Genomic DNA, 24,570 nt, shown 5'->3' with positions numbered 1-24,570 from the left:
GAGAGGCTATGCGAGAGAGAGAGAGAGACAGAGTGGGTATGAGAGAGAGTGGGTATTAGAGAGAGAGAGAGAGAGAGAGAGAGAGTGGATATTAGAGAGAGAGAGAAAGAGGCTATGAGAGAGAGAAAGAGAGGGTTTGAGAGAGAGAGAGAGAGAGAGAGAGAGAGAGAGGGGGTATGAGAGAGAGAGTGGGTATTAGAGAGAGAGAGAGAGTGGGTACGAGAGAGAGTGGGTATTAGAGAGAGAGAGAGAGTGGGTATTAGAGAGAGAGAGAGAGAGAGAGAGAGAGAGAGAGAGAGAGAGAGGGTATGAGAGAGAGAGAGAGAGAGGGTATGAGAGAGTGGGTATGAGAGAGAGAGAGAGAGAGAGTGGGTATTAGAGAGAGAGGGGATATTAGAGAGAGAGAGATCACATGTGGGTATGAGAGAGAGAGAGAGGGTATTAGAGAGAGAGAGGGGTTATTAGAGAGAGCGAGAGAGGGTATTAGAGAGAGAGTGGGTATGAAAGAAAGGAGAGAGAGAGTTGGTATGAAAGAAAGGAGAGAGAGAGAGAGAGTGAGTGAGTATTACAGAGAGAGAGTGAGTTTTACAGAGAGAGAGAGTAGGCAGACATGGCTCTCAAGAGAAGACAGGCTATGTGCTCACTGCCCACAAAATGAGGTGGAAACTGAGCTGCACTCCCTAACCTCCTACCAAATGTATGACCATATTAGAGAGACATATTTCCCTCAGATTATACAGATCCACGAAGAATTCGAAAACAAATCCAATTTTGATAAACTCCCATATCTACTGGGTGAAATTCCACAGTGTGCATCACAGCAGCAAGATTTGTGACCTGTTGCCACAAGAAAAGGGCAACCAGTGAAGAACAAACACCATTGTAAATACAACCCATATTTATGCTCATTTATTTTCCCTTGTGTACTTTAACCATTTGTACATTGTTACAACACAGTATATATATATATATATTTAAAAAAAATAAAAAATATATATATAATATGACATTTGTAATGTCTTTATTGTTTTGAAACTTCTGTATGTGTAATGTTTACTGTTAATTTTTATTGTTTAATTCACTTTTGTATATTATCTACTTCACCTGCTTTGGCAATGTTAACACGTTTCCCATGCCAATAAAGCCCCTTGAATTGAATTGAGAGAGAGAAAGAAAGAGATTATATGCATGCTTGCCTATGCTTACTCTACAGTATGTGTTTCCCTGTGTGTGTGTGTGTGTGTGTGTGTGTGTGTGTGTGTGTGTGTGTGTGCTTGCACACATTATAGTCTTGAAGTATTCAACTTGTAAAACAAAAGCAACACGCTGCCTACATGCTGCCAGTGCTCGAGGCAACAGTTCGTCCTGAGAGGCACCTGCGTCCGTCTCAGCATGCTTACCTTAGGGACAATTCCTTGTCCTTTAGACAGAATGCACCCGTTTCTCCATCTGGAAGTTTCATTCAAATCGTGCACGGGGGGGGGGTTAGCATTTTTCAACAACCTGAAACAGCTTTTTTCTGCAGTCTAGAGTCATTATCATTGTATATGTACAGTGGGGCAAGAAAGTATTTAGTCAGCCATCAATTGTGCAAGTTCTCCCACTTAAAAAGATGAGAGAGGCCTGTAATTTTCATCATAGCTACACTTCAACTATGTATATTGTTCGAAATAGGTTATCTAAGCATACTTCTTTACCTGTTCTATTGTCATTTGAATTAATGAAGCACATTAAGAACCTTTTCCCTACCTTAGATTAGTACAACTGTCACACTGTTATATAGTATTATAACCCAATAATGAAATACGTTGGAGTATTTTATAAAGTCTATCAACCTTGTCAGCAGGCAGCTGAGATAGTTAGACAAGCTACTCTAGCTTGAAATGGCTTGGTAGATAGTTAGGAAGTTGAGAGATTGGGAACCGATCTAGCTGACTAGCTAATGCCAACTTCATAACATTGCTTGGTGGCTAGTATTACAGAGAAACAACAAAACATGTTTGTTTGATCTATTCATCAAGAAGGTTTGATCTATTCATCAAGAAGGAATCGATAGGCTACATAGCTTGATCAAATTAATGTACAGCATACCTCCTGCAAGGCCTGACCATCACCGGCAGGCTAAGTCAAATCAAACTCTGTGTGTGTATCTCGACACTCTCTCCTCCTCCACTCACGATACTCTCTGCATGCATATCGTTGCGCCGTGGTGAACCACTTACCTAGAAGTATGGGGGGGGGGGCGTACTCTTTGCCTGGTCCAGCTGGCAGATCGTTTTTTATAAATAATTATGATAAAGCTTAAAATGAAGTTTAGTAATTCATTTAAAGGAGCAATATGCGGAAATAGCTCCGCCATTTCATGGTTGCTAAAATTCTATTAGTTTCCCTAATGTCAGTTCATGTGACAAAACAAGCAATGTGTAGTGTAGAGAGTCATTGTTCCATCTAAACCACTGTGAAATATTTTTCCAGCTGTTTGAAGCTGAAACCGGAAGTAAAAGATGCAAAAACAAAACTTAAGAACGGGAAGAATAGAAATAGCGCACATAGAACAGATCTACTGCTTCTTAGACTTGCTTTCAACGAGAATGACAGATCTAGAACTCACATTTCTGTGTGAATTTGGTCATGTTGCCCACAAACGGATGTGAGAGTTTGGTGAGAGTTTGGTCATGCAGAGGTTCCTGGGGTTAATGTATGTACAGTATACTGACTATCGGGAGGAACTATTTACACGGTTTGCAAGACCGAAGAAGGCTGTCTGAAAGAATGGAAAGAGGCTATAGATTATGCTGTCAGTTGTCATATGCATGACGGTGATTAGAAAACCCATGAGAGGGTTTCATGTGGCGTGAGAAGTGGGCTGCCTTAGGCATCCTTCCGCTGCTATTTTAGTCTATCGAGTTCAACTCAATTTCTTGTCACTTTCATAAAAGAGGTAGGATGTTGGTAAGATGAAAGCGGTGCGGGGACAGTTGAGTCCTACGGCTGTATTGACCAGTGTCTCTGACAGCCTCCCCTCGGTAATAACGTTTTTATCGAGCCAAGACCCCTGTCTACCAGATCGTCTGCAGGTGACCCCATGCAGCTCTGTGCCGCTCTGTCTGGAACATTTCAGTTCAGACTTCTTCCACGTTGTGGTACATTAACTGGAGTCCGAACAGAGGGGATAATGATGTAGACAGACTGTGAGAGGATTCTTAACAAAGTTTTAAAAAGGCACACTGCAGTGTGACTTTAATTAGATACTGTATATGTAACAGTCGTTAGCCATTTTAACGATAGAGATTGTAAACAGACAGTGTTTTGTTAACTAGCGACTTTAAATACACTTAAGAAATCTGATCTTTGACATGGCAGTCTCCCCTTGCCAGTGCTATCAGTTGGCCCAGTTTGATGCAGTACCACGTTTTCTGTTTGATTAGAGCCAGCGCTGTCTGTCTGTCTGTCTGTCTGTCTGTCTGTCTGTCTGTCTGTCTGTCTGTCTGTCTGTCTGTCTGTCTGTCTGTCTGTCTGTCTGTCTGTCTGTCTGTCTGTCTGTCTCTGTCTGTCTGTCTGTCTGTCTGTCTGTCTGTCTGTCTGTCTGTCTGTCTGTCTTGACTTTAGTCTGCTCCCCATTAAAATACGAGGGAGTGTCTCGAGTCGACTGAACAAACAGTATTCAGCCATACCATGCTTCCTTCCTGGCCATTATGAAGGTGGCGTCCCAAATATAGTAAAGAGTGTGCCATTTGGGATGCAGGATTCCACGTGTTTCAGCTAATAACGGCACCGTGGATCAGAGGGAGTCGCTGGCTCACATCCACCTAATGTCTGATCAGCTGACTGGTGTTGAAAAAGCAGCCTTAGGAAAAACGAAATAAAACAGGCTCTTAAACACACTTAATGAGAGAAAGAAGAGAGCCTTATTAGTGCAGCCCGGAGAAGCCCAGAGAAGGCTGTTAGTGCTAACGTTTACTACCAGCCTCTGGAACAGACTGCATTATCCCTCCACTATCTCACAGTATAGTAGACCTCATCTGTTTGGATCAGGTTTTATTGCTGTGTGTGCGTGTGTGTGCATGTGTGTGTGCATGTGTGTGTGCATGCGCGTGTGTGCATTACATTTGATATTTTGTTGACTTTGATGATAGATTGTCTTCTCCTTTTGTTGTCTTGTTGTCTGATTCTTTTATTTTAATGTCTTGTTGGATCTGTGTTGCTTGTTGTTTATTATTGTTCTGTGTTGCGTGTTGTTTATTATTGTTCTGTGTTGCGTGTTGTGTGTTGTGTGGGGACCCCAGGAAGAGTAGTTGTTGCAGTCGGAATGGCTAATGGGAGATCCAAGTAAACCCAGAAATAATTAGCAAAGATTCAGGCGCATAATCTGTATTTTTTCCAGTCGTCTTCTTCCGTTCCAACAGATGGTATGGTTTTGAAAATAACAATGCGTCTGCTATCTAGCGGAGCAACTCATTAGCTTTTAAAACCATTACATTAGATTTATGTTAGCAGAGATCTTAACAGCACGCTCTGTGTCTGAGCTCAGTGTCACAACAGTGATGCATTCGCCTATTTTAGTACGACTGCAGAGTATATCAGAGTTTTGTTACTATGCTTGGGCTGGTTACTTGTTTTAGATCCACATTGCTTCATAGAGAGAGGAATAGCGAACAAGGGTAGAAAATTAGAGACAGAAAGAGACAGAGAGTGAAGGTAGAGAATTATAGGGAGATAGAAAGAGAGGGGGGTAGAGGATTAGAGGCAGAGACACAGAAAGAGAGGGGGTAGAGAATTAGAGGCAGAGACACAGAAAGAGAGAGGGGGTAGATAATTAGAGGCAGAGAGCAGAAAGAGAGAGGGGGTAGAAAATTAGAGGTAGAGTGAAAGAAAGAGAGAGGGGGTAGAGAATTAGAGGCAGAGAGACAAAGACAGGGGGTAGAGAATTATAGGAAGACAGAAAGAGAGAGGGGGGTAGAGAATTAGAGGCAGAGAGACAGAAAGAGAGAGGGAGAGAGAGGATTAGAGGCAGAGAGACAGAAAGAGAGGGGGTAGAGAATTAGAGGCAGAGACACAAAAGAGAGGGGGTAGAGAATTAGAGGCAGAGAGACAGAAAGAGGGGGTAGAGAATTAGAGGCAGAGACAGAAAGAGAGAGGGGGGTAGAGAATTAGAGGCAGAGAGACAGAAAGAGAGAGGGGGTAGAAAATTAGAGGCAGAGAGACAGAAAGAGAGAGGGGGTAGAGAATTAGAGGCAGAGAGACAAAGACAGGGGGGTAGAGAATTATAGGAAGACAGAAAGAGAGAGGGGGTAGAGAATTAGAGGCAGAGAGACAGAAAGAGAGAGGGGTAGAGAATTAGAGGCAGAGATACAGAAAGAAAGAGAGGGGGTAGAGAATTAGAGGCAGAGAGACAGAAAGAGAGAGGGGGTAGAGAATTAGAGGCAGAGAGACAGAAAGAGAGAGGGGGTAGAGAATTAGAGGCAGAGAGACAGAAAGAGAGAGGGGGTAGAGAATTAGAGGCAGAGAGACAGAAAGAGAGAGAGGGGGTAGAGAAATAGAGGCAGAGAGACAGAAAGAGAGAGGGGGTAGAGAATTAGAGGTAGAGAGACAGAAAGACAGAAGAGAGGGGGTAGAGAATTAGAGGCAGAGAGACAAAGACAGGGGGTAGAGAATTATAGGAAGACAGAAAGAGAGAGGGGGTAGAGAATTAGAGGCAGAGAGACAGAAAGAGAGAGGGGGTAGAGAATTAGAGGCAGAGAGACAGAAAGAGAGAGGGGGTAGAGAATTAGAGGCAGAGAGACAGAAAGAGAGGGGGGGTAGAGAATTAGAGGCAGAGAGACAGAAAGAGAGAGGGGGTAGAGAATTAGAGGCAGAGAGACAGAAAGAGAGAGGGGGAGAATAGAGAATTAGAGGCAGAGAGACAGAAAGAGAGAGGGGGTAGAGAATTAGAGGCAGAGAGACAGAAAGAGAGAGGGGGTAGAGAATTAGAGGCAGAGAGACAGAAAGAGAGAGAGGGGGTAGAGAAATAGAGGCAGAGAGACAGAAAGAGAGAGGGGGTAGAGAATTAGAGGTAGAGAGACAGAAAGAGAGAGGGGGTAGAGAATTAGAGGCAGAGAGACAAAGACAGGGGGTAGAGAATTATAGGAAGACAGAAAGAGAGAGGGGGTAGAGAATTAGAGGCAGAGAGACAGAAAGAGAGAGGGGGTAGAGAATTAGAGGCAGAGAGACAGAAAGAGAGAGAGGGGGTAGAGAAATAGAGGCAGAGAGACAGAAAGAGAGAGGGGGGTAGAGAATTAGAGGCAGAGAGACAGAAAGAGAGAGGGGGCAGAGAGACAGAAAGAGAGAGGGGTAGAGAATTAGAGGCAGAGAGACAGAAAGAGAGAGGGGTAGAGAATTAGAGGCAGAGAGAAAGAAAGAGAGAGGGGGTAGAGAATTAGAGGCAGAGAGACAGAAAGAGAGAGGGGGTAGAGAATTAGAGGCAGAGAGACAGAAAGAGAGAGGGGGTAGAGAATTAGAGGCAGAGAGACAGAAAGAGAGAGGGGGTAGAGAAATAGAGGCAGAGAGACAGAAAGAGAGAGGGGGTAGAGAATTAGAGGCAGAGAGACAGAAAGAGAGAGGGGTAGAGAATTAGAGGCAGAGAGACAGAAAGAGAGAGAGGGGAAAGAGAGAGGGGTAGAGAAATAGAGGCAGAGAGATAGAAAGAGAGAGGGGGTAGAGAATTAGAGGCAGAGAGACAGAAAGAGAGAGGGGGTAGAGAATTATAGGAAGAGAGACAGACAGAGAGAGGGGGGGGGTAGAGAATTAGAGGCAGAGAGACAGAAAGAGAGAGGGGGTAGAGAATTGTAGGAAGAGAGACAGAAAGAGAGGGGGGTAGAGAATTAGAGGCAGAGAGACAGAAAGATAGAGGGGTAGGGAATTAGAGGCAGAGAGACAGAAAGAGAGAGGGGGTAGAGAATTAGAGGCAGAGAGACAGAAAGAGAGAGGGGGTAGAGAATTAGAGGCAGAGAGACAGAAAGAGAGAGGGGTAGAGAATTAGAGGCAGAGAGACAGAAAGAGAGAAGGGGTAGAGAATTAGAGGAAGAGGAACAGAAAGAGAGAGGGGGTAGAGAATTAGAGGCAGAGGAACAGAAAGAGAGAGGGGATAGAGAAATTGAGTCAGAGGAACAGAAAGAGAGAGGGGGTAGAGAATTAGAGGCAGAGGAACAGAAAGAGAGAGGGGGTAGAGAATTAGAGGCAGAGAGACAAAGAGAGGGGGGTAGAGAATTATAGGAAGACAGAAAGAGAGAGGGGGTAGAGAATTAGAGGCAGAGAGACAGAAAGAGAGAGGGGTAGAGAATTAGAGACAGAGATACAGAAAGAGAGAAAGGGGTAGAGAATTAGAGGCAGAGAGACAGAAAGAGAGAGGGGGTAGAGAATTAGAGGCAGAGAGACAGAAAGAGAGACAGGGAGGGGTAGAGAATTAGAGGCAGAGAGACAGAAAGAGAGAGGGGGTAGAGAATTAGAGGCAGAGAGACAGAAAGAGAGAGAGGGGGTAGAGAAATAGAGGCAGAGAGACAGAAAGAGAGAGGGGGTAGAGAATTAGAGGTAGAGAGACAGAAAGAGAGAGGGGGAAATAGAGAATTAGAGGCAGAGAGACAAAGACAGGGGGGTAGAGAATTATAGGAAGAGACAGAAGACAGAAAGAGAGAGGGGGTAGAGAATTAGAGGCAGAGAGACAGAAAGAGAGGGGGTAGAGAATTAGAGGCAGAGAGACAGAAAGAGAGAGGGGGTAGAGAATTAGAGGCAGAGAGACAGAAAGAGGGAGGGGGTAGAGAATTAGAGGCAGAGAGACAGAAAGAGAGAGGGGGTAGAGAATTAGAGGCAGAGAGACAGAAAGAGAGAGGGGGGTAGAGAATTAGAGGCAGAGAGACAGAAAGAGAGAGGGGGTAGAGAATTAGAGGTAGAGAGACAGAAAGAGAGAGGGGGTAGAGAATTAGAGGCAGAGAGACAGAAAGAGAGAGGGGGTAGAGAATTATAGGAAGACAGAAAGAGAGAGGGGGTAGAGAATTAGAGGCAGAGAGACAGAAAGAGAGAGGGGGTAGAGAATTGTAGGAAGAGAGACAGAAAGAGAGAGGGGGTAGAGAATTAGAGGCAGAGAGACAGAAAGAGAGAGGGGGTAGAGAATTAGAGGCAGAGAGACAGAAAGAGAGAGGGGGTAGAGAATTGTAGGAAGAGAGACAGAAAGAGAGAGGGGTAGAGAATTAGAGGCAGAGAGACAGAAAGATAGAGGGGGTAGGGAATTAGAGGCAGAGAGACAGAAAGAGAGAGGGGGTAGAGAATTAGAGGCAGAGAGACAGAAAGAGAGAGGGGTAGAGAATTAGAGGCAGAGAGACAGAAAGAGAGAGGGGTAGAGAATTAGAGGCAGAGAGACAGAAAGAGAGAGGGGTAGAGAATTAGAGGAAGAGGAACAGAAAGAGAGAGGGGGTAGAGAATTAGAGGCAGAGGAACAGAAAGAGAGAGGGGTAGAGAATTAGAGGCAGAGAGCAGAAAGAGAGAGGGGGTAGAAAATTAGAGGTAGAGAGACAGAAAGAGAGAGAGGGGTAGAGAATTAGAGGCAGAGAGACAAAGACAGGGGGGGGTAGAGAATTATAGGAAGACAGAAAGAGAGAGGGGGTAGAGAATTAGAGGCAGAGAGACAGAAAGAGAGAGGGGGGAGAGAATTAGAGACAGAGATACAGAAAGAGAGAGGGGTAGAGAATTAGAGGCAGAGAGACAGAAAGAGAGAGGGGTAGAGAATTAGAGGCAGAGAGACAGAAAGAGAGAGAGGGGGTAGAGAAATAGAGGCAGAGAGACAGAAAGAGAGAGGGGGTAGAGAATTAGAGGCAGAGAGACAGAAAGAGAGAGGGGGTAGAGAATTAGAGGCAGAGAGACAGAAAGAGAGAGGGGTAGAGAATTAGAGGCAGAGAGAAAGAAAGAGAGAGGGGGTAGAGAATTAGAGGCAGAGAGACAGAAAGAGAGAGGGGGTAGAGAATTAGAGGCAGAGAGACAGAAAGAGAGAGGGGGTAGAGAATTAGAGGCAGAGAGACAGAAAGAGAGAGGGGTAGGGGCAGAGAGAGAAAGAGAGAGAGGGGGTAGAGAATAGAGGCAGAGAGACAGAAAGAGAGAGGGGGTAGAGAATTAGAGGCAGAGAGACAGAAAGAGAGAGGGGGTAGAGAATTAGAGGCAGAGAGACAGAAAGAGAGAGGGGGTAGAGAAATAGAGGCAGAGAGACAGAAAGAGAGAGGGGGTAGAGAATTAGAGGCAGAGAGACAGAAAGAGAGAGGGGTAGAGAATTATAGGAAGAGAGACAGAAAGAGGGGGGTAGAGAATTAGAGGCAGAGAGACAGAAAGAGAGAAGGGGTAGAGAGGCAGAGAGACAGAGAGCAGAGAGAATTAGAGGCAGAGAGACAGAAAGAGAGAGGGGTAGAGAATTAGAGGCAGAGAGACAGAAAGAGAGAGGGGTAGAAAATTAGAGGCAGAGAGACAGAAAGAGAGAGGGGGGTAGAGAATTAGAGGCAGAGAGACAGAAAGAGAGAGGGGGTAGAGAATTAGAGGCAGAGAGACAGAAAGAGAGAGGGGGGTAGAGAAATAGAGGCAGAGAGACAGAAAGAGAGAGGGGGTAGAGAATTAGAGGCAGAGAGACAGAAAGAGAGGGGCAGAGAGAATTATAGGAAGAGAGACAGAGAGAGGGGGTAGAGAATTAGAGGCAGAGAGACAGAAAGAGAGAAAGGAGAGGGGTAGAAATTAGAGGCAGAGAGACAGAAAGAGAGAGGGGGTAGAGATTTAGAGGCAGAGAGACAGAAAGAGAGAGGGGTAGAAAATTAGAGGCAGAGAGACAGAAAGAGAGAGGGGGGTAGAGAATTGTAGGAAGAGAGACAGAAAGAGAGAGGGGGTAGAGAATTAGAGGCAGAGAGACAGAAAGATAGAGGGGTAGGGAATTAGAGGCAGAGAGACAGAAAGAGAGAGGGGGTAGAGAATTAGAGGCAGAGAGACAGAAAGATAGAGGGGGTAGGGAATTAGAGGCAGAGGAACAGAAAGAGAGAGGGGGTAGAGATGGGGATCCTGCATGCTTTTAGGGTTTATGACATGTGTGGATGCAGTCTATGGCTTGAGGAAAGATCACAGTCTTGTTTGTGTAAAATCTCCCCTCTCTCTGTAAAGTTGTGATTACTCTCCTAACACTGCTGTTTTCGAGTTTACGCCAAGAGTGTGCCGCTGAACCTAGCTCTGATCCAGGTCGTTAGTGTGTGTACCTTGGGCCAGAGCTACACTGAACCCTACCTCGTTGTTCAACCCCCCTAAGCGCAAGAGTCCAACTTTGAATTTAGTTTCTGATCAATGAAGCCCCTGAGCTGCACCCATTGGTCCGTTGAATGTCAGAATCATTCATCTTAGCAACACACCCCATTTTGAAAATGTAATTTCTATTGATCTGTTTAAAAAAAAACATTCAACTGTAGGATATGCAGGAGGATATAGATGGTATTGTTTGTCGTAACTCTGGCAATAACTGATTGGTCAGCAAATGGTCACAGACTTGGGAGAAGGAACACTTTTAAAGTGATTATAGCATGCATCTATTTTGATTTGATTTCAATAATGACAGCAAAGACGCAACAAATCCCTCACAGTCAGGGTTGGGTAGGTTACTTAATAAATGTAATCCGTTACAGTTACTAGTTACCTGTCCTGAATTGTAATGAGTAACGCAACTTTTGGATAACCCAAACTCATGTAATGTAACCTGATTACATTCTGTTACTTTTAGATTTACTTTCCCCTTAAGAGGCATTAGAAGAAGACCAAAATGTATGTTACCAATTGAACTGCATCTATTGCAGGATAAATCAATGTCAAAGTTGACATAACTGGCCATGTATGTGACATTTTAATTTATGGGTTGGTCATGTAGGCTTCTACTAACCCATCGCTTTCTACTGCATATAATAAAAATACGATTAAATTACATCTTTACATTAAAAACCAACGTTTTCCAGTCATTCCAATAAACGTTATACCCCTTGATCTTCAAGAATAGGACTTGGAAATATGGAAGTATAGATTAGCCTAATTGTTTTACCTGAACGTGACCCCAAAACGAAGGACTTATTAGCCAGCCCTACTCTGTTGTTTACGATGTTGTCATGGAGGACTGATTGGTCTCATTGATTCGAGTTGAAAAATAAATGCTGCGCTCATGGAATGGCATGCTTTGACTACTACTGAAAAGTGCTATTTACATGTGAAAAAGTAATGCCATATGCTGCATTTGCTATAGGCCTATTGTTTACCTTTTAGTTGGTGACACTTTGATATCTTGATAATAATATGCAGCTGTTTAAAGGACAACTCCACAGATGAAACGATAACAAAACGGACACCCCGCCACTGTTTTGGTAAAAAGCTAAGGGAGGGGACTGGAGAAATGTAACCAGTCTCAGATTAATAGGCAGAACTATGGATGCGAGGACTGACCCTCCATGATGTCAGTTATTGTTTTAACCATGTTATGAGGCTATACAGTGTTTGTTTACATTTACTTTGTTTACAAACATTGGAGAAATACAAGCTTTTATTTGGTGTTCTGATACGACAGTTGAACTAAGCTCATGAGGGATTTCTAAGTTATATTCGTCAAGAATCAATGGAAAAAAATATAATTTAAAAGTCCAGAAATGGATGTGTCAACTACAGATTGCCCCTTTAAGTCTATCAGAAGTGTGCAAGTTTAAGCTTGTGTCCATTAGGTCTATGGATGTATTTTTTTATCAGCATGAATTAGATTGAGCAATAAAAGCCCCACTTTTATTCCATAGGCTGGGATGTGCACTGTGCAGCTGTTGTTCCATAGGCTGGGATCCACACTGTGTAGCTGTTGTTCCATAGGCTGGGATCCGCACTATGCAGCTGTTGTTCCATAGGCTGGGATCCGCACTATGTAGCTGTTGTTCCATAGGCTGGGATCCACACTATGCAGCTGTTGTTCCATAGGGATCCACACTATGCAGCTGTTGTTCCATAGGCTGGGATCCGCACTATGCAGCTGTTGTTCCATAGGCTGGGATCCGCACTATGTAGCTGTTGTTCCATAGGCTGGGATCCGCACTGTGCAGCTGTTGTTCCATAGGCTGGGATCCACACTGTGCAGCTGTTGTTCCATAGGCTGGGATCCACACTGTGCAGCTGTTGTTCCATAGGCTGGGATCCGCACTGTGCAGCTGTTGTTCCATAGGCTGGGATCCGCACTGTGTAGCTGTTGTTCCATAGGCTGGGATCTGCACTATGTAGCTGTTGTTCCATAGGCTGGGATCTGCACTGTGCAGCTGTTGTTCCATAGGCTGGGATCCGCACTATGCAGCTGTTGTTCCATAGGCTGGGATCCGCACTGTGTAGCTGTTGTTCCATAGGCTGGGATCCGCACTGTGTAGCTGTTGTTCCATAGGCTGGGATCCGCACTGTGTAGCTGTTGTTCCATAGGCTGGGATCCGCACTGTGTAGCTGTTGTTCCATAGGCTGGGATCCGCACTATGTAGCTGTTGTTCCATAGGCTGGGTCCGCACTGTGTAGCTGTTGTTCCATAGGCTGGGATCCGCACTATGCAGCTGTTGTTCCATAGGCTGGGATCCGCACTGTGTAGCTGTTGTTCCACAGGCTGGGATCCACACTGTGTAGCTGTTATTCCATAGGCTGGGATCTGTACTATACAGCTGTTGTTCCATAGGCTGGGATCTGTACTATACAGCTGTTGTTCCATAGGCTGGGATCCGCACTGTGTAGCTGTTGTTCCATAGGCTGGGATCCGCACTGTGTAGCTGTTGTTCCATAGGCTGGGATCCACACTGTGCAGCTGTTGTTCCATAGGCTGGGATCCGCACTGTGCAACTGTTGCAAGAGCACATTTTTCACTGGCTGTCCACTGGTTTCTAATCAATGATTGATAGGCAGCTTAAACTTCTTGAATTCAACCATTATTGGGTTCAAATACACATTTAGATTTGTGAAGCCATCCACAACAACCACAATCCATAAGGCGCAAATATCTAAATGAGAGAGCAGCAGTGTGATTCACATCAATGTGCTATGTAGATATCAATAATAAGTGATATCTGTATTGCCGTAGACTAAACCACTGCTGTCATCCTTACCTCCAAGCGTTTATTCAAGTTGGATAATATTTGGATGCCGACAGCAGTCGCACCATTGGAAGACATAGCTTGGACTGTAGCCTCCTGCTCTTTTCCAGCAATCCATCAAACACATTTGGTGTGTCATCATAGTGGTCTCTGACATCATAGTGGTCTCTGACATCATAGTGGTCTCTGACATCATAGTGGTCTCTGACATCATAGTGGTCTCTGACATCATAGTGGTCTCTGACATCATAGTGGTCTCTGACATCATAGTGGTCTCTGATTGGTGGCCAGACTCACTCAGGTGGAACAAACTTAAACTAGCTCCTTTTTTCAATGCTGATTTGAATGTCATTGAGAAAACATCGAAGTGTCCATTTTTTTTTCTTCTCGCGAACATCCTTTCTGGATTTAAAAGTAATCCTCGAAGTAATCATCTAGTTTTTCAAAAGTATCTGTAATATGATTACAATATTTTTGCTGGTAAATTAACAGATTACAGTTACCGTTTTTTGTAATCTGTTACTCTCCAACTCTGCTCACAGCAAAGACCCAACAAATCCCTCACAGCAAAGACCCAACAAATCCCTCACAGCAAAGACCCAACAAATCCCTCACAGCAAAGACCCAACAAATCCCTCACAGCAAAGACCCAACAAATCCCTCACAGCAAAGAACCAACAAATCCCTCACAGCAAAGAACCAACAAATCCCTCACAGCAAAGACCCAACAAATCCCTCACAGCAAAGACCCAACAAATCCCTCACAGCAAAGACCCAACAAATCCCTCACAGCAGACCCAACAAATCCCTCACAGCAAAGAACCAACAAATCCCTCAAGCAAAGAACCAACAAATCCCTCACAGCAAAGACCCAACAAATCCCTCACAGCAAAGACCCAACAAATCCCTCACAGCAAAGAACCAACAAATCCCTCACAGCAAAGAACCAACAAAACCCTCACAGCAAAGACCCAACAAATCCCTCACAGCAAAGACCCAACAAATCCCTCACAGCAAAGAACCAACAAATCCCTCACAGCAAAGAACTAACAAATCCCTCACAGCAAAGACCCAACAAAACCCTCACAGCAAAGAACCAACAAATCCCTCACAGCAAAGACCCAACAAAACCCTCACAGCAAAGAATCACAGCAAAGAACCAACAAATCCCTCACAGCAAAGAACCAACAAATCCCTCACAGCAAAGAACCAACAAATCCCTCACAGCAAAGACCCAACAAAACCCTCACAGCAAAGAACCAACAAATCCCTCACAGCAAAGACCCAACAAAACCCTCACAGCAAAGAACCAACAAATCCCTCACAGCAAAGAACCAACAAATCCCTCACAGCAAAGAACCAACAAATCCTTCACAGCAAAGACCCAACAAATCCCTCACAGCAAAGACCCAACAAAACCCTCACAGCAAAGAACCAACAAATCCCTGACTTTGAGACATATATCTATCACAGTGTCTCTGTTCTGACATCATGTTTAAAAACAGAGGCTTGGTGCCTTGCAAGAACTACAGCAAAAAGAGGAAACATTCTTTGACCTGCTGTCCGACTGATGTTTTTCACGCTCTTCAAGATTATAATATGGTGTCTGGATTACACCATACCTCCATGTTGCTGCTTTCACATCATCTCTATCAGTAGGCAATGCACAGTTCTGTCCTACGGCGGAATACCAGGGAGATCTTTCTTCTGAATCTTATTTTTCTGTGCTATATATCCCCCCCCCTTCCTTCCCCTTTTCTTCCTCATGGGATGTGGAGGAACATGTGGGAGACAGCTGTGTGTGTAGACAGCTGTGTTTGGAGGAACAGGTGAGGGGGATGCTGGGAGCGTGTTGGTAACAGTGACGGGACGAGGCCCGGTGCGGTTTAGGGCTGCTGCCTGTTTATACAGCCAAGAGGCTGCAGACAGTCTGTTAGTCTGGTAGCTGAGTGGACCCAGCTGTGGGGCCAACAGTATAGCTGCCTGGTGGTTGCCTAGGATTCTCCACTGCCAAAGCCAGGTCACTCCGCTCACCGCCAGATGAGCTAGAGAAAGAAAGAGAGGGAGGGAGAGAAGACCGAGAGGGGGAGGTGTGGTGAAGGGAGGGGGAAGAGAGGGAATACAAAGTGATGACAAAGGAACGACTGAGAGAGGGAGGTGAAGTTCAGGGAGGGAGGGGGGGAAGACAGGGAATGGGAAAAGGAGAGAGGAACAAGCCATCAAAAGACTGAACGTATTGATGTGTTAAATCTGTTCACCCTTTGACTAGAATGTCCTTCTCTGCTTCATTTTTACATTTACATTTTTAGTAATTTAGCAGACGCTCTTATCCAGAGCAACTTAAAGTAGCGAGTGTGTACATTTTCATATTTGTTTGTAGTTTGTATTCGTAATTGTTGCTACGATAAGAGAATTTATGCAGTCCCCTGTTTTTACAACACATCGCGGATATGTAAACATAGAATATAAAATTCTTCATCTGGTTTTGTGAGAAAGTCCCGGTTTGATTTATGTCAGACACGTTTATGGGAGAGAGAGAAGAAGGAGGAAGATGGCAGCAGATCGGTCGCCATCATAGTATAGTATCTATAAAACCCTACTACAAGCATATGGTGATTCCCTATCATTCCTGTGGTTTTATGATCCATCTAAGAGCCCATTAGAACACCAAATTCCTCCCCTTGAACTAAATAAAGCAGAAAACGATTATTTAACCACTGCGGCTGAGTGTGCAGAAGCTTCAATGAAACATACACTATAAATATAGCCCAGTATTTATGGGGTGGAAAAATTAAATGGCCGCCTCATCTGAAAATAACTTTGTCATTGTTTAATGGGGAGGGTTTAATGAGATGAGGAATAGTCTTCTACTGTGAGCTGAGAAAAAGAGGAATGGCCGGTACACTGTTCATGTCACACGCATGGTCTTTAGTGTGAGGCTGTCAGGCAGAGCTAAAAAAGGTCTGGCTTCATCCCAAATGGCACACTATATAGTGCACTACTTTTGACCAGAGCCTGTATGGTCATACATATTAAGTAGTTCCCTATGTAGGGAATAGGATGCCATTTGGGATTCAACCCCCCCCCCCCGTCTTCACGTAGAGCTTGTTCTGAGGAAGGAATCATAGTAGGTGATTAGTACATGTCCCACGAAGGTGGAATCATTGGTTCACTTCAACTCTGACCTCTTTCTTTCTTTCTTTCTTTTTCAGATGTTTTATTTGATTGAGATTGATTAATTATTGTCATCGATAGGACTAGACGGGGAGACGGCAGCTAGGAAAGGTGGACTCAGGGACCCCCCCGTCTGGGGACATGTGACGTCAGCCGCACTCCCGCTAAGCCAGACTCTGGCATTACACTCTGTTTACCTTTCTGACCAGTCAAAAAAAAAACATTCTTTGAATTCTGACCTCTGAACTCAACCGGAACAATAGGGAATCCATAACAGCTCCCATTCTAAACACATGCCCAATTAACCAATTGACTTGTCCTAGTTTGAATTCTCTATATTCTTCAGTGTCGAAAAGAATCGCAAAACATCTAGTTGGTGACAACACGTCTAGACGCTAATCAGGGGGAAATCACATCAGTATTCCGTTTCATTATGTTTCATGTCCGACGTGTGTGAGCACTCGTTAAATGAAACTTCTAAATGCATATAGATGGCGATAAACGAGAGAGAGAAATTGGACAGACGTGGCTGGCGCACTGCTCTGTAATTAAGTGTATTGTGACTACTGTCAATAGGTGAGAGGTGGTGAGAACGGTAGTTAAATTCCCATCAGGTGTAATTACAGCCATATTGGGGCTCCGTGACAGACAGGAGAGGACAAATGAAATGTGTAATATTGTTAGAAAAAGATCTCAGCCGGTCTTCACAGGTATAGCCTCACAGGTACAGCTGACCTGTCATTTCAGCCAGCCTTCACAGGTATAGCCTCACAGGTACAGCCAACCTATCATTTCAGCCAGCCTTCACAGGTATAGCCTCACAGGTACAGCTGACCTGTCATTTCAGCCAGCCTTCACAGGTATAGCCTCACAGGTACAGCCAACCTATCATTTCAGCCAGCCTTCACAGGTATAGCCTCACAGGTACAGCCAACCTATCATTTCAGCCAGCCTTCACAGGTATAGCCTCACAGGTACAGCCAACCTATCATTTCAGCCGGTCTTCACAGGTATAGCCTCACAGATACAGCCAACCTATCATTTCAGCCAGCCTTCACAGGTATAGCCTCACAGGTACAGCCAACCTATCATTTCAGCTGGCCTTCACAGGTATAGCCTCACAGGTACAGCCAACCTGTCATTTCAGCCAGCCTTTACAGGTATAGCCTCACAGGTACAGCCAACCTATAATTTCCATCTCGATCATTCAATTCATTTCAGTGCCATTTTCATTTGCTACTAGCCACAGCTTTCCTCTCTCAGTTCTTCTCTCTAGTCCCAAATTGGGTCCCTGTTCACACACCTTCATATCGTCATCTCTCTGTGTTGTGACCATATCGTCATCTCTCTGTGTTGTGACCATATCGTCATCTCTCTGTGTTGTGACCATATCGTCATCTCTCTGTGTCTCTGAGTTGTGACCATATCGTCATCTCTCTGTGTCTCTGTGTTGTGACCATATCGTCATCTCTCTGTGTCTCTGAGTTGTGACCATATCGTCATCTCTCTGTGTCTTTGAGTTGTGACCATATCGTCATCTCTCTGAGTTGTGACCATATCGTCATCTCTCTGTGTTGTGACCATATCGTCATCTCTCTGTGTTGTGACCATATCGTCATCTCTCTGTGTCTCTGAGTTGTGACCATATCGTCATCTCTCTGTGTTGTGACCATATCGTCATCTCTCTGAGTTGTGACCATATCGTCATCTCTCTGTGTTGTGACCATATAGTCATCTCTCTGTGTTGTGACCATATCGTCATCTCTCTGTGTCTCCGAGTTGTGACCATATCGTCATCTCTCTGTGTTGAGACCATATATCCTCATCTCTCTGTGTCTCTGAGTTGTGACCATATCGTCATCTCTCTGTGTCTCTGAGTTGTGACCATATCGTCATCTCTCTGTGTCTCTGTGTTGTGACCATATCGTCATCTCTCTGTGTTGTGACCATCTCTGTGTTGTGACCATATCGTCTGTGTTGTGACCATATCGTCATCTCTCTGTGTTGTGACCATATCGTCATCTCTCTGTGCAAGTGCTAAGAGCAATTAGTCCAACATTTTGTTAAGTTGCAAAATTGCATTCAGAATACAAGAGAACTTGTTTTTTTCAACCTTAGGTAGTCTGTATCTGCGTCCAGCGGGGAGGAGCTGGAATTCAGGGTGGAGTGAATGGGAAGAGGAAGGAAATTTCGTTTGAAACCAAGTAGCGCTAGGTTGGAAAAATACACATCTCCTCCCTGGTTTAGACAGATAATCCATATGACTCGTAATGACATTATTCATCGTCATTTATAATTGTAGTTTTCTCAGGTCATATTTGAGATATGTGTCTTCCTTGTCTGGTCTCTGGTCATTACAGCCAATGAGTGATTTAGTCAGTGTTGTGATGTTGACAGGCTGGTGTGGTCAGTTGTTATTATTATTATTAATTGTTATTATGTTAGGCTGAAGGGTCATTTATTGTATGTAATGAGGCCCCCCCTGTAGAGAGGCTACTGAGGGCCAGCCAACAGCCCCATGGAGGGAACCGGATCGCTCATTAGATCCCACTGTACTGTGAATGGACGATGTCATTAGACAAGAAACATGTTATTGATAGGAATGCCTGTCAGATGTTCCCGTCACAATTTTTTTGTGGTGAGCCAATCAGCTAGGATGTCAGAGAAGGCTATGGTGTCTGTTGACTTCTCAGACCAGTGTTATTGCAGCCAAGGTCATACTGAGGGATTTGATAATAAAAATAAAAATGTGTATTGTCTGGATCAGTCAAAATGTTGAGCAAATTTATTCTGGTGAGAAAACCCAAATCATATTTCTATATCAGTATACTTCACTCCCTGTTCTCTCATCTGTTCCTCCTCTCAGTTCCTCCTCTCTGTTCCTCCTCTCTGTTCCTCCCTGTTCCTCCTCTCTGTTCCTCCTCTCTGTTCCTCCCTGTTCCTCCTCTCAGTTCCTCCTCCCTGTTCCTCCTCTCTGTTCCTCCTCTCTGTTCCTCATCTCTGTTCCTCCCTGTTCCTCCTCTCTGTTCCTCCCTGTTCCTCCTCTCAGTTCCTCCTCCCTGTTCCTCCTCCCTGTTCCTCCTCTCTGTTCCTCCTCTCTGTTCCTCCTCTCTGTTCCTCCTCTCTGTTCCTCCTCTCTGTTCCTCCCTGTTCCTCCTCTCAGTTCCTCCTCCCTGTTCCTCCTCTCTGTTCCTCCTCTCTGTTCCTCCTCTCTGTTCCTCTCTGTTCCTCCTCTCTGTTCGTCTGGATTGGCACACCTTCATATCGTCATCTCTCTGTGTTGTGACCATATCGTCATCTCTCTGTGTTGTGACCATATCGTCATCTAGCTAGCGTAGCCCTGCAGTATTCATCTATGTAGTCTAGCTGAGCTAGGTAGTGTCATATCGTAATCTCTCTGTGTTGTGATCATATCGTCATCTCTCTGTGTTGTGATAATATCGTCATCTCTCTGTGTTGTAACCATATCGTCATCTCTCTGTGTTGTAACCATATCATCATCTCTTTGTGTTGTAACCATATCGTCATCTCTCTGTGTTGTGACCTTGAGCAAGGCACGTAACCCCCTTCAATTTCTCAAGGGGTGCTGCTCTGCGCCAGACCCATTGCTTCCAACCCCTCTCGGGTTCTGGGGTTGTGAGCATAAAAACAAATGTTTGTTTTCTACCAGTTAATGGACAATAAAGTCTTCTTCTTCTTCTCTCCAGGACACCCCTCCTCCAAGCTCCTACAACGTGCGGGAGTCTTTTGAGAAGACGTATGGCCGCGCCTCCTTCTCAGAACCCAGGAGCGAGGGGGGCAGGAGACGCCAGAGCTCATTCCTGAGCGCAGCACCCAGACACTCCTCCTTCTTGAGCTACGATCCGGACTTCCCAGGTACTCTAGACCAGTGGTTCCCAAACTGTGGGGCCCCCTAGGAACTCCGGCTCTCAACTTACTCCTGAAAGTTGTAATAGTAGAATGCACAAGGTGTAATTTTGAAATTGGGTGGGTGCATCAGGATGTTCCCCAATGCTGGAAACGGGGGCCTGAGTGAACAGTGTTGGGAACCACTGCTGTAGGCTACACTGTGGTGTAGTGTGAAGTTGCCCCCTAGACACTGATCTTGGGTCAGTTTAGCTTTATCCCCACTAATGGTTAAAAGTTAAGATTGTGGCAGGGAAAGCTGATCCTAGATCTGTATCTTCACACTGTAGCTGGCTACCGTACTGACCGTCCAGGTTTAAGCACTGCTCAACATGCTGCTTTCTAGCGGATCTGATATCTTTTACTCTTTATTAATTTCATTAAAGTGATGTTGAGTCAAATCAACTGAACAAATAGCTAGAAAGTGACTGTAGACTGGGCTTGTTGAGGAGACAATAGACTGGGCTTGTTGAGGAGTCAATAGACTGGGCTTGTTGAGGAGACAATAGACTGGGCTTGTTGAGGAAACAATAGACTGGGCTTGTTGAGGAGACAATAGACTGGGCTTGTTGAGGAGTCAAGACAATAGACTGGGCTTGTTGAGGAGACAATAGACTGGGCTTGTTGAGGAGACAATAGACTGGGCTTGTTGAGGAGACAATAGACTTTGTTGAGGAGACAATAGACTGGGCTTGTTGAGGAGACAATAGACTGGGCTTGTTGAGGAGACTGTAGACTGGGTTTGTTGAGGAGACAATAGACTGGGCTTGTTGAGGAGACAATAGACTGGGCTTGTTGAGGAGACTGTAGACTGGGCTTGTTGAGGAGACAATAGACTGGGCTTGTTGAGGAGACAATAGACTGGGTTTGTTGAGGAGACTGTAGACTGGGTTTGTTGAGGAGACAATAGACTGGGCTTGTTGAGGAGACAATAGACTGGGCTTGTTGAGGAGACAATAGACTGGGTTTGATGAGGAGACAATAGACTGGGCTTGTTGAGGAGACAATAGACTGGGCTTGTTGAGGAGACAATAGACTGGGCTTGATGAGGAGACAATAGACTGGGCTTGATGAGGAGACAATAGACTGGGCTTGTTGAGGAGACAATAGACTGGGCTTTTTGAGGAGACTGTAGACTGGGCTTGTTGTGGAGACAATAAACGGAGCTTGTTGAGGAGACAATAGACTGGGCTTGATGAGGAGACAATAGACTGGGCTTGTTGAGGAGACTGTAGACTGGGCTTGTTGAGGAGACAATAGACTGGGCTTGTTGAGGAGACTGTAGACTGGGCTTGTTGAGGAGACAATAGACTGGGCTTGTTGAGGAGACAATAGACTGGGCTTGTTGAGGAGACTGTAGACTGGGCTTGTTGAGGAGACAATAGACTGGGCTTGTTGAGGAGACTGTAGACTGGGCTTGTTTAGGAGACAATAGACTGGGCTTGTTGAGGAGACTGTAGACTGGGCTTGTTGAGGAGACAATAGACTGGGCTTGTTGAGGAGACTGTAGACTGGGCTTGTTGAGGAGACAATAGACTGGGGGTTTGTTGAGGAGACAATAGACTGGGTTTGTTGAGGAGACAGTAGACTGGGTTTGTTGAGGAGACAATAGAGACTGGGTTTGTTGAGGAGACAATAGACTGGGTTTGTTGAGGAGACAGTAGACTGGGTTTGTTGAGGAGACAATAGACTGGGTTTGTTGAGGAGACAGTAGACTGGGTTTGTTGAGGAGACAATAGACTGGGTTTGTTGAGGAGACCAATGTCCTTCCATTCAAATACAGTGTCCGTTTCTCTTTGTGGTTAGCCTAATTGTTACTTCAATTATACTTTCATTGCAAATGTTCTTTCCAAAAAAGATGCATGACTTATATGGATAATTTATGCAACCTATTTTACCCAAGACTCAACCCCTTAACAAGAGATTGATTTGCATATAAATAGATCTGGCTGTGTGCGAAGTGTGTTCTCAAACACATAGCGAGTTCATTTCAGCCATTATTTAATTTGCATTTCAGAATATGGGGTATTATTTCACCCCTCATCCATGCCTTTTTCCAATCACATTTTGATGTCAACTTGATTGGAATATGTTCAACAATATTAGGTGTATACTTCTGCAAGTCACCCAATGGCTGCGGTAGAAATGGGCTTTATGACACGGAATCTGCTCCAGGTGAAATGGGAATGTTTAGAATGCAAAATAACTCTAGAAACCAATCAAATTTTTCTGTGGCGGTAAGCACCTTTGAGTTAGCTGGGGGTCAGACAAGTGATTGGGAAACCTTAGCGCGGGAACCCCCTGGCTTACCGGTTAAATTTTCTTCCTCAACCTTGTTTTCATCATTTAGTCCAAATGTCATCTAGCATACTTAAACAGTTGTATTACCTCGTCATGTTTTCATTCACTCTGTATTGTTAGGATCATTTGTTGTTTACATCAGTGACCGAGTGAGTGAGTTGTTGAGAGTTAGCTCAGTCCCTACTCTACACTTTTCTTCTCAAGTGGTATCTTATTGGAATATGAATGGTTTATGGTGATGAGACCCAGAGCCTGACTCTCCTCTCCCCCTCTCCTTCCCCCTCCTCTCCCCTCTTCGCCTCTCCCCTCTTCTCCTCTCCCCTCCCCTCCTATCCCCTCCTCTCCTCTCCCCTCTTCTCCTCTCCCCTCTTCTCCTCTCCCCTCTTCTCCCCTCCCCTCCTATCCCCTCCTTTCCTCTCCCCCTCTCCTTCCCCCTCCTCTCCCCTCTTCTCCTCTCCCCTCCCCTCCTATCCCCTCCTCTCCTCTCCCCCCTCTCTCCTTTCCCCTCCTCTCCCTCTTCTCCTCTCCCCTACCCTCCTATCCCCTCCTCTCCTCTCCCCCTCTCCTTCCCTCACCTATCCTCTCCCTCTCCCCCTCCTCTCCTCTCCACCCCCTCCTCTCCCCTTCCCTCCCTCCCTCCCTCACATCTCCTCTCCCCCTCCTCTCTTCTCCTCTCCCCTCTCATCTCCTCTCCCCATCTCATCTCATCTCCTCTCCCCTTCCCTTCTCTCCCCTCCCCCTCCTCTCCTATCCCCTTCCCTCCTCTCCTCTATTTTATTGTTCGTTGCTAATGTCCTCTTCTCTACTCTCCTCTATTCTCCTCTATTCTCCTCTATTCTCCTCTATTCTCCTCTATTCTATTCTTCTCTATTCTCCTCTATTCTCCTCTATTCTCCTCTATTCTCCTCTATTCTATTCTATTCTTCTCTATTCTCCTCTATTCTCCTCTATTCTATTCTCCTCTATTCTATTCTATTCTTCTCTATTCTATTCTTCTCTATTCTATTCTCCTCTATTATATTCTTTTCTCCTCTATTCTATTCTATTCTCCTCTATTCTATTCTATTCTTCTCTATTCTATTCTCCTCTATTCTTCTCTAATATATTCTCCTCTATTCTATTCTATTCTATTCTCCTCTATTCTATTCTCATCTATTATATTCTCTTCTATTCTATTCTATTCTATTCTCCTCTATTCTATTCTATTCTATTCTCCTCTATTCTATTCTATTCTCCTCTATTCTATTCTATTCTCCTCTATTCTATTCTATTCTCATCTATTCTATTCTATTCTATTCTATTCTACTCTTCTCTATTCTATTCTCCTCTATTCTCCTCTATTCTATTCTATTCTCCTCTATTCTCCTCTATTCTATTCTATTCTCCTCTATTCTCCTCTATTCTATTCTATTCTTCTCTATTCTATTCTCCTCTATTCTTCTCTATTCTCCTCTATTCTCCTCTATTCTATTCTATTCTATTCTTCTCTATTCTCCTCTATTCTCCTCTATTCTCCTCTATTCTATTCTCCTCTATTCTATTCTATTATTCTCTATTCTATTCTTCTCTATTCTATTCTCCTCTATTCTATTCTATTCTCCTCTATTCTATTCTATTCTCCTCTATTCTATTCTATTCTTCTCTATTCTATTCTCCTCTATTCTTCTCTATTATATTCTCCTCTATTCTATTCTCATCTATTATATTCTCCTCTATTCTATTCTATTCTATTCTCCTCTATTCTATTCTATTCTATTCTCCTCTATTCTTCTCTATTATATTCTCCTCTATTCTATTCTATTCTATTCTCCTCTATTCTATTCTCATCTATTATATTCTCCTCTATTCTATTCTCTTCTATTCTATTCTCATCTATTATATTCTCCTCTATTCTATTCTATTCTCCTCTATTCTATTCTCATCTATTCTATTCTCATCTATTCTATTCTCCTCTATTCTATTCTCCTCTATTCTCCTCTATTCTTCTCTATTCTATTCTCCTCTATTCTATTCTATTCTCCTCTATTCTATTCTCATCTATTATATTCTCCTCTAT

General features: G+C 44.3%; 1 protein-coding gene across 1 annotated transcript in view; it reads left to right on the top strand.

Moving 5' to 3' along the window:
• stpg2 (sperm-tail PG-rich repeat containing 2) overlaps positions 1-24,570 on the top strand; it is an 87,631-nt gene that overhangs the window by 42,394 nt on the left and 20,667 nt on the right. The window contains exon 11 of the mRNA XM_042320301.1: positions 20,015-20,183. Within this exon, the coding sequence (XP_042176235.1) occupies positions 20,015-20,183 (169 nt within the window). The remainder of the gene's footprint in view (positions 1-20,014; positions 20,184-24,570) is intronic.

The sequence above is a fragment of the Oncorhynchus tshawytscha genome, linkage group LG04 (assembly GCF_018296145.1).
Source record: "Oncorhynchus tshawytscha isolate Ot180627B linkage group LG04, Otsh_v2.0, whole genome shotgun sequence".
NCBI lineage: Eukaryota > Metazoa > Chordata > Actinopteri > Salmoniformes > Salmonidae > Oncorhynchus > Oncorhynchus tshawytscha.
Note: the sequence above shows the minus strand (reverse complement) of the source record. Positions and strands in the feature narration are given on the sequence as shown.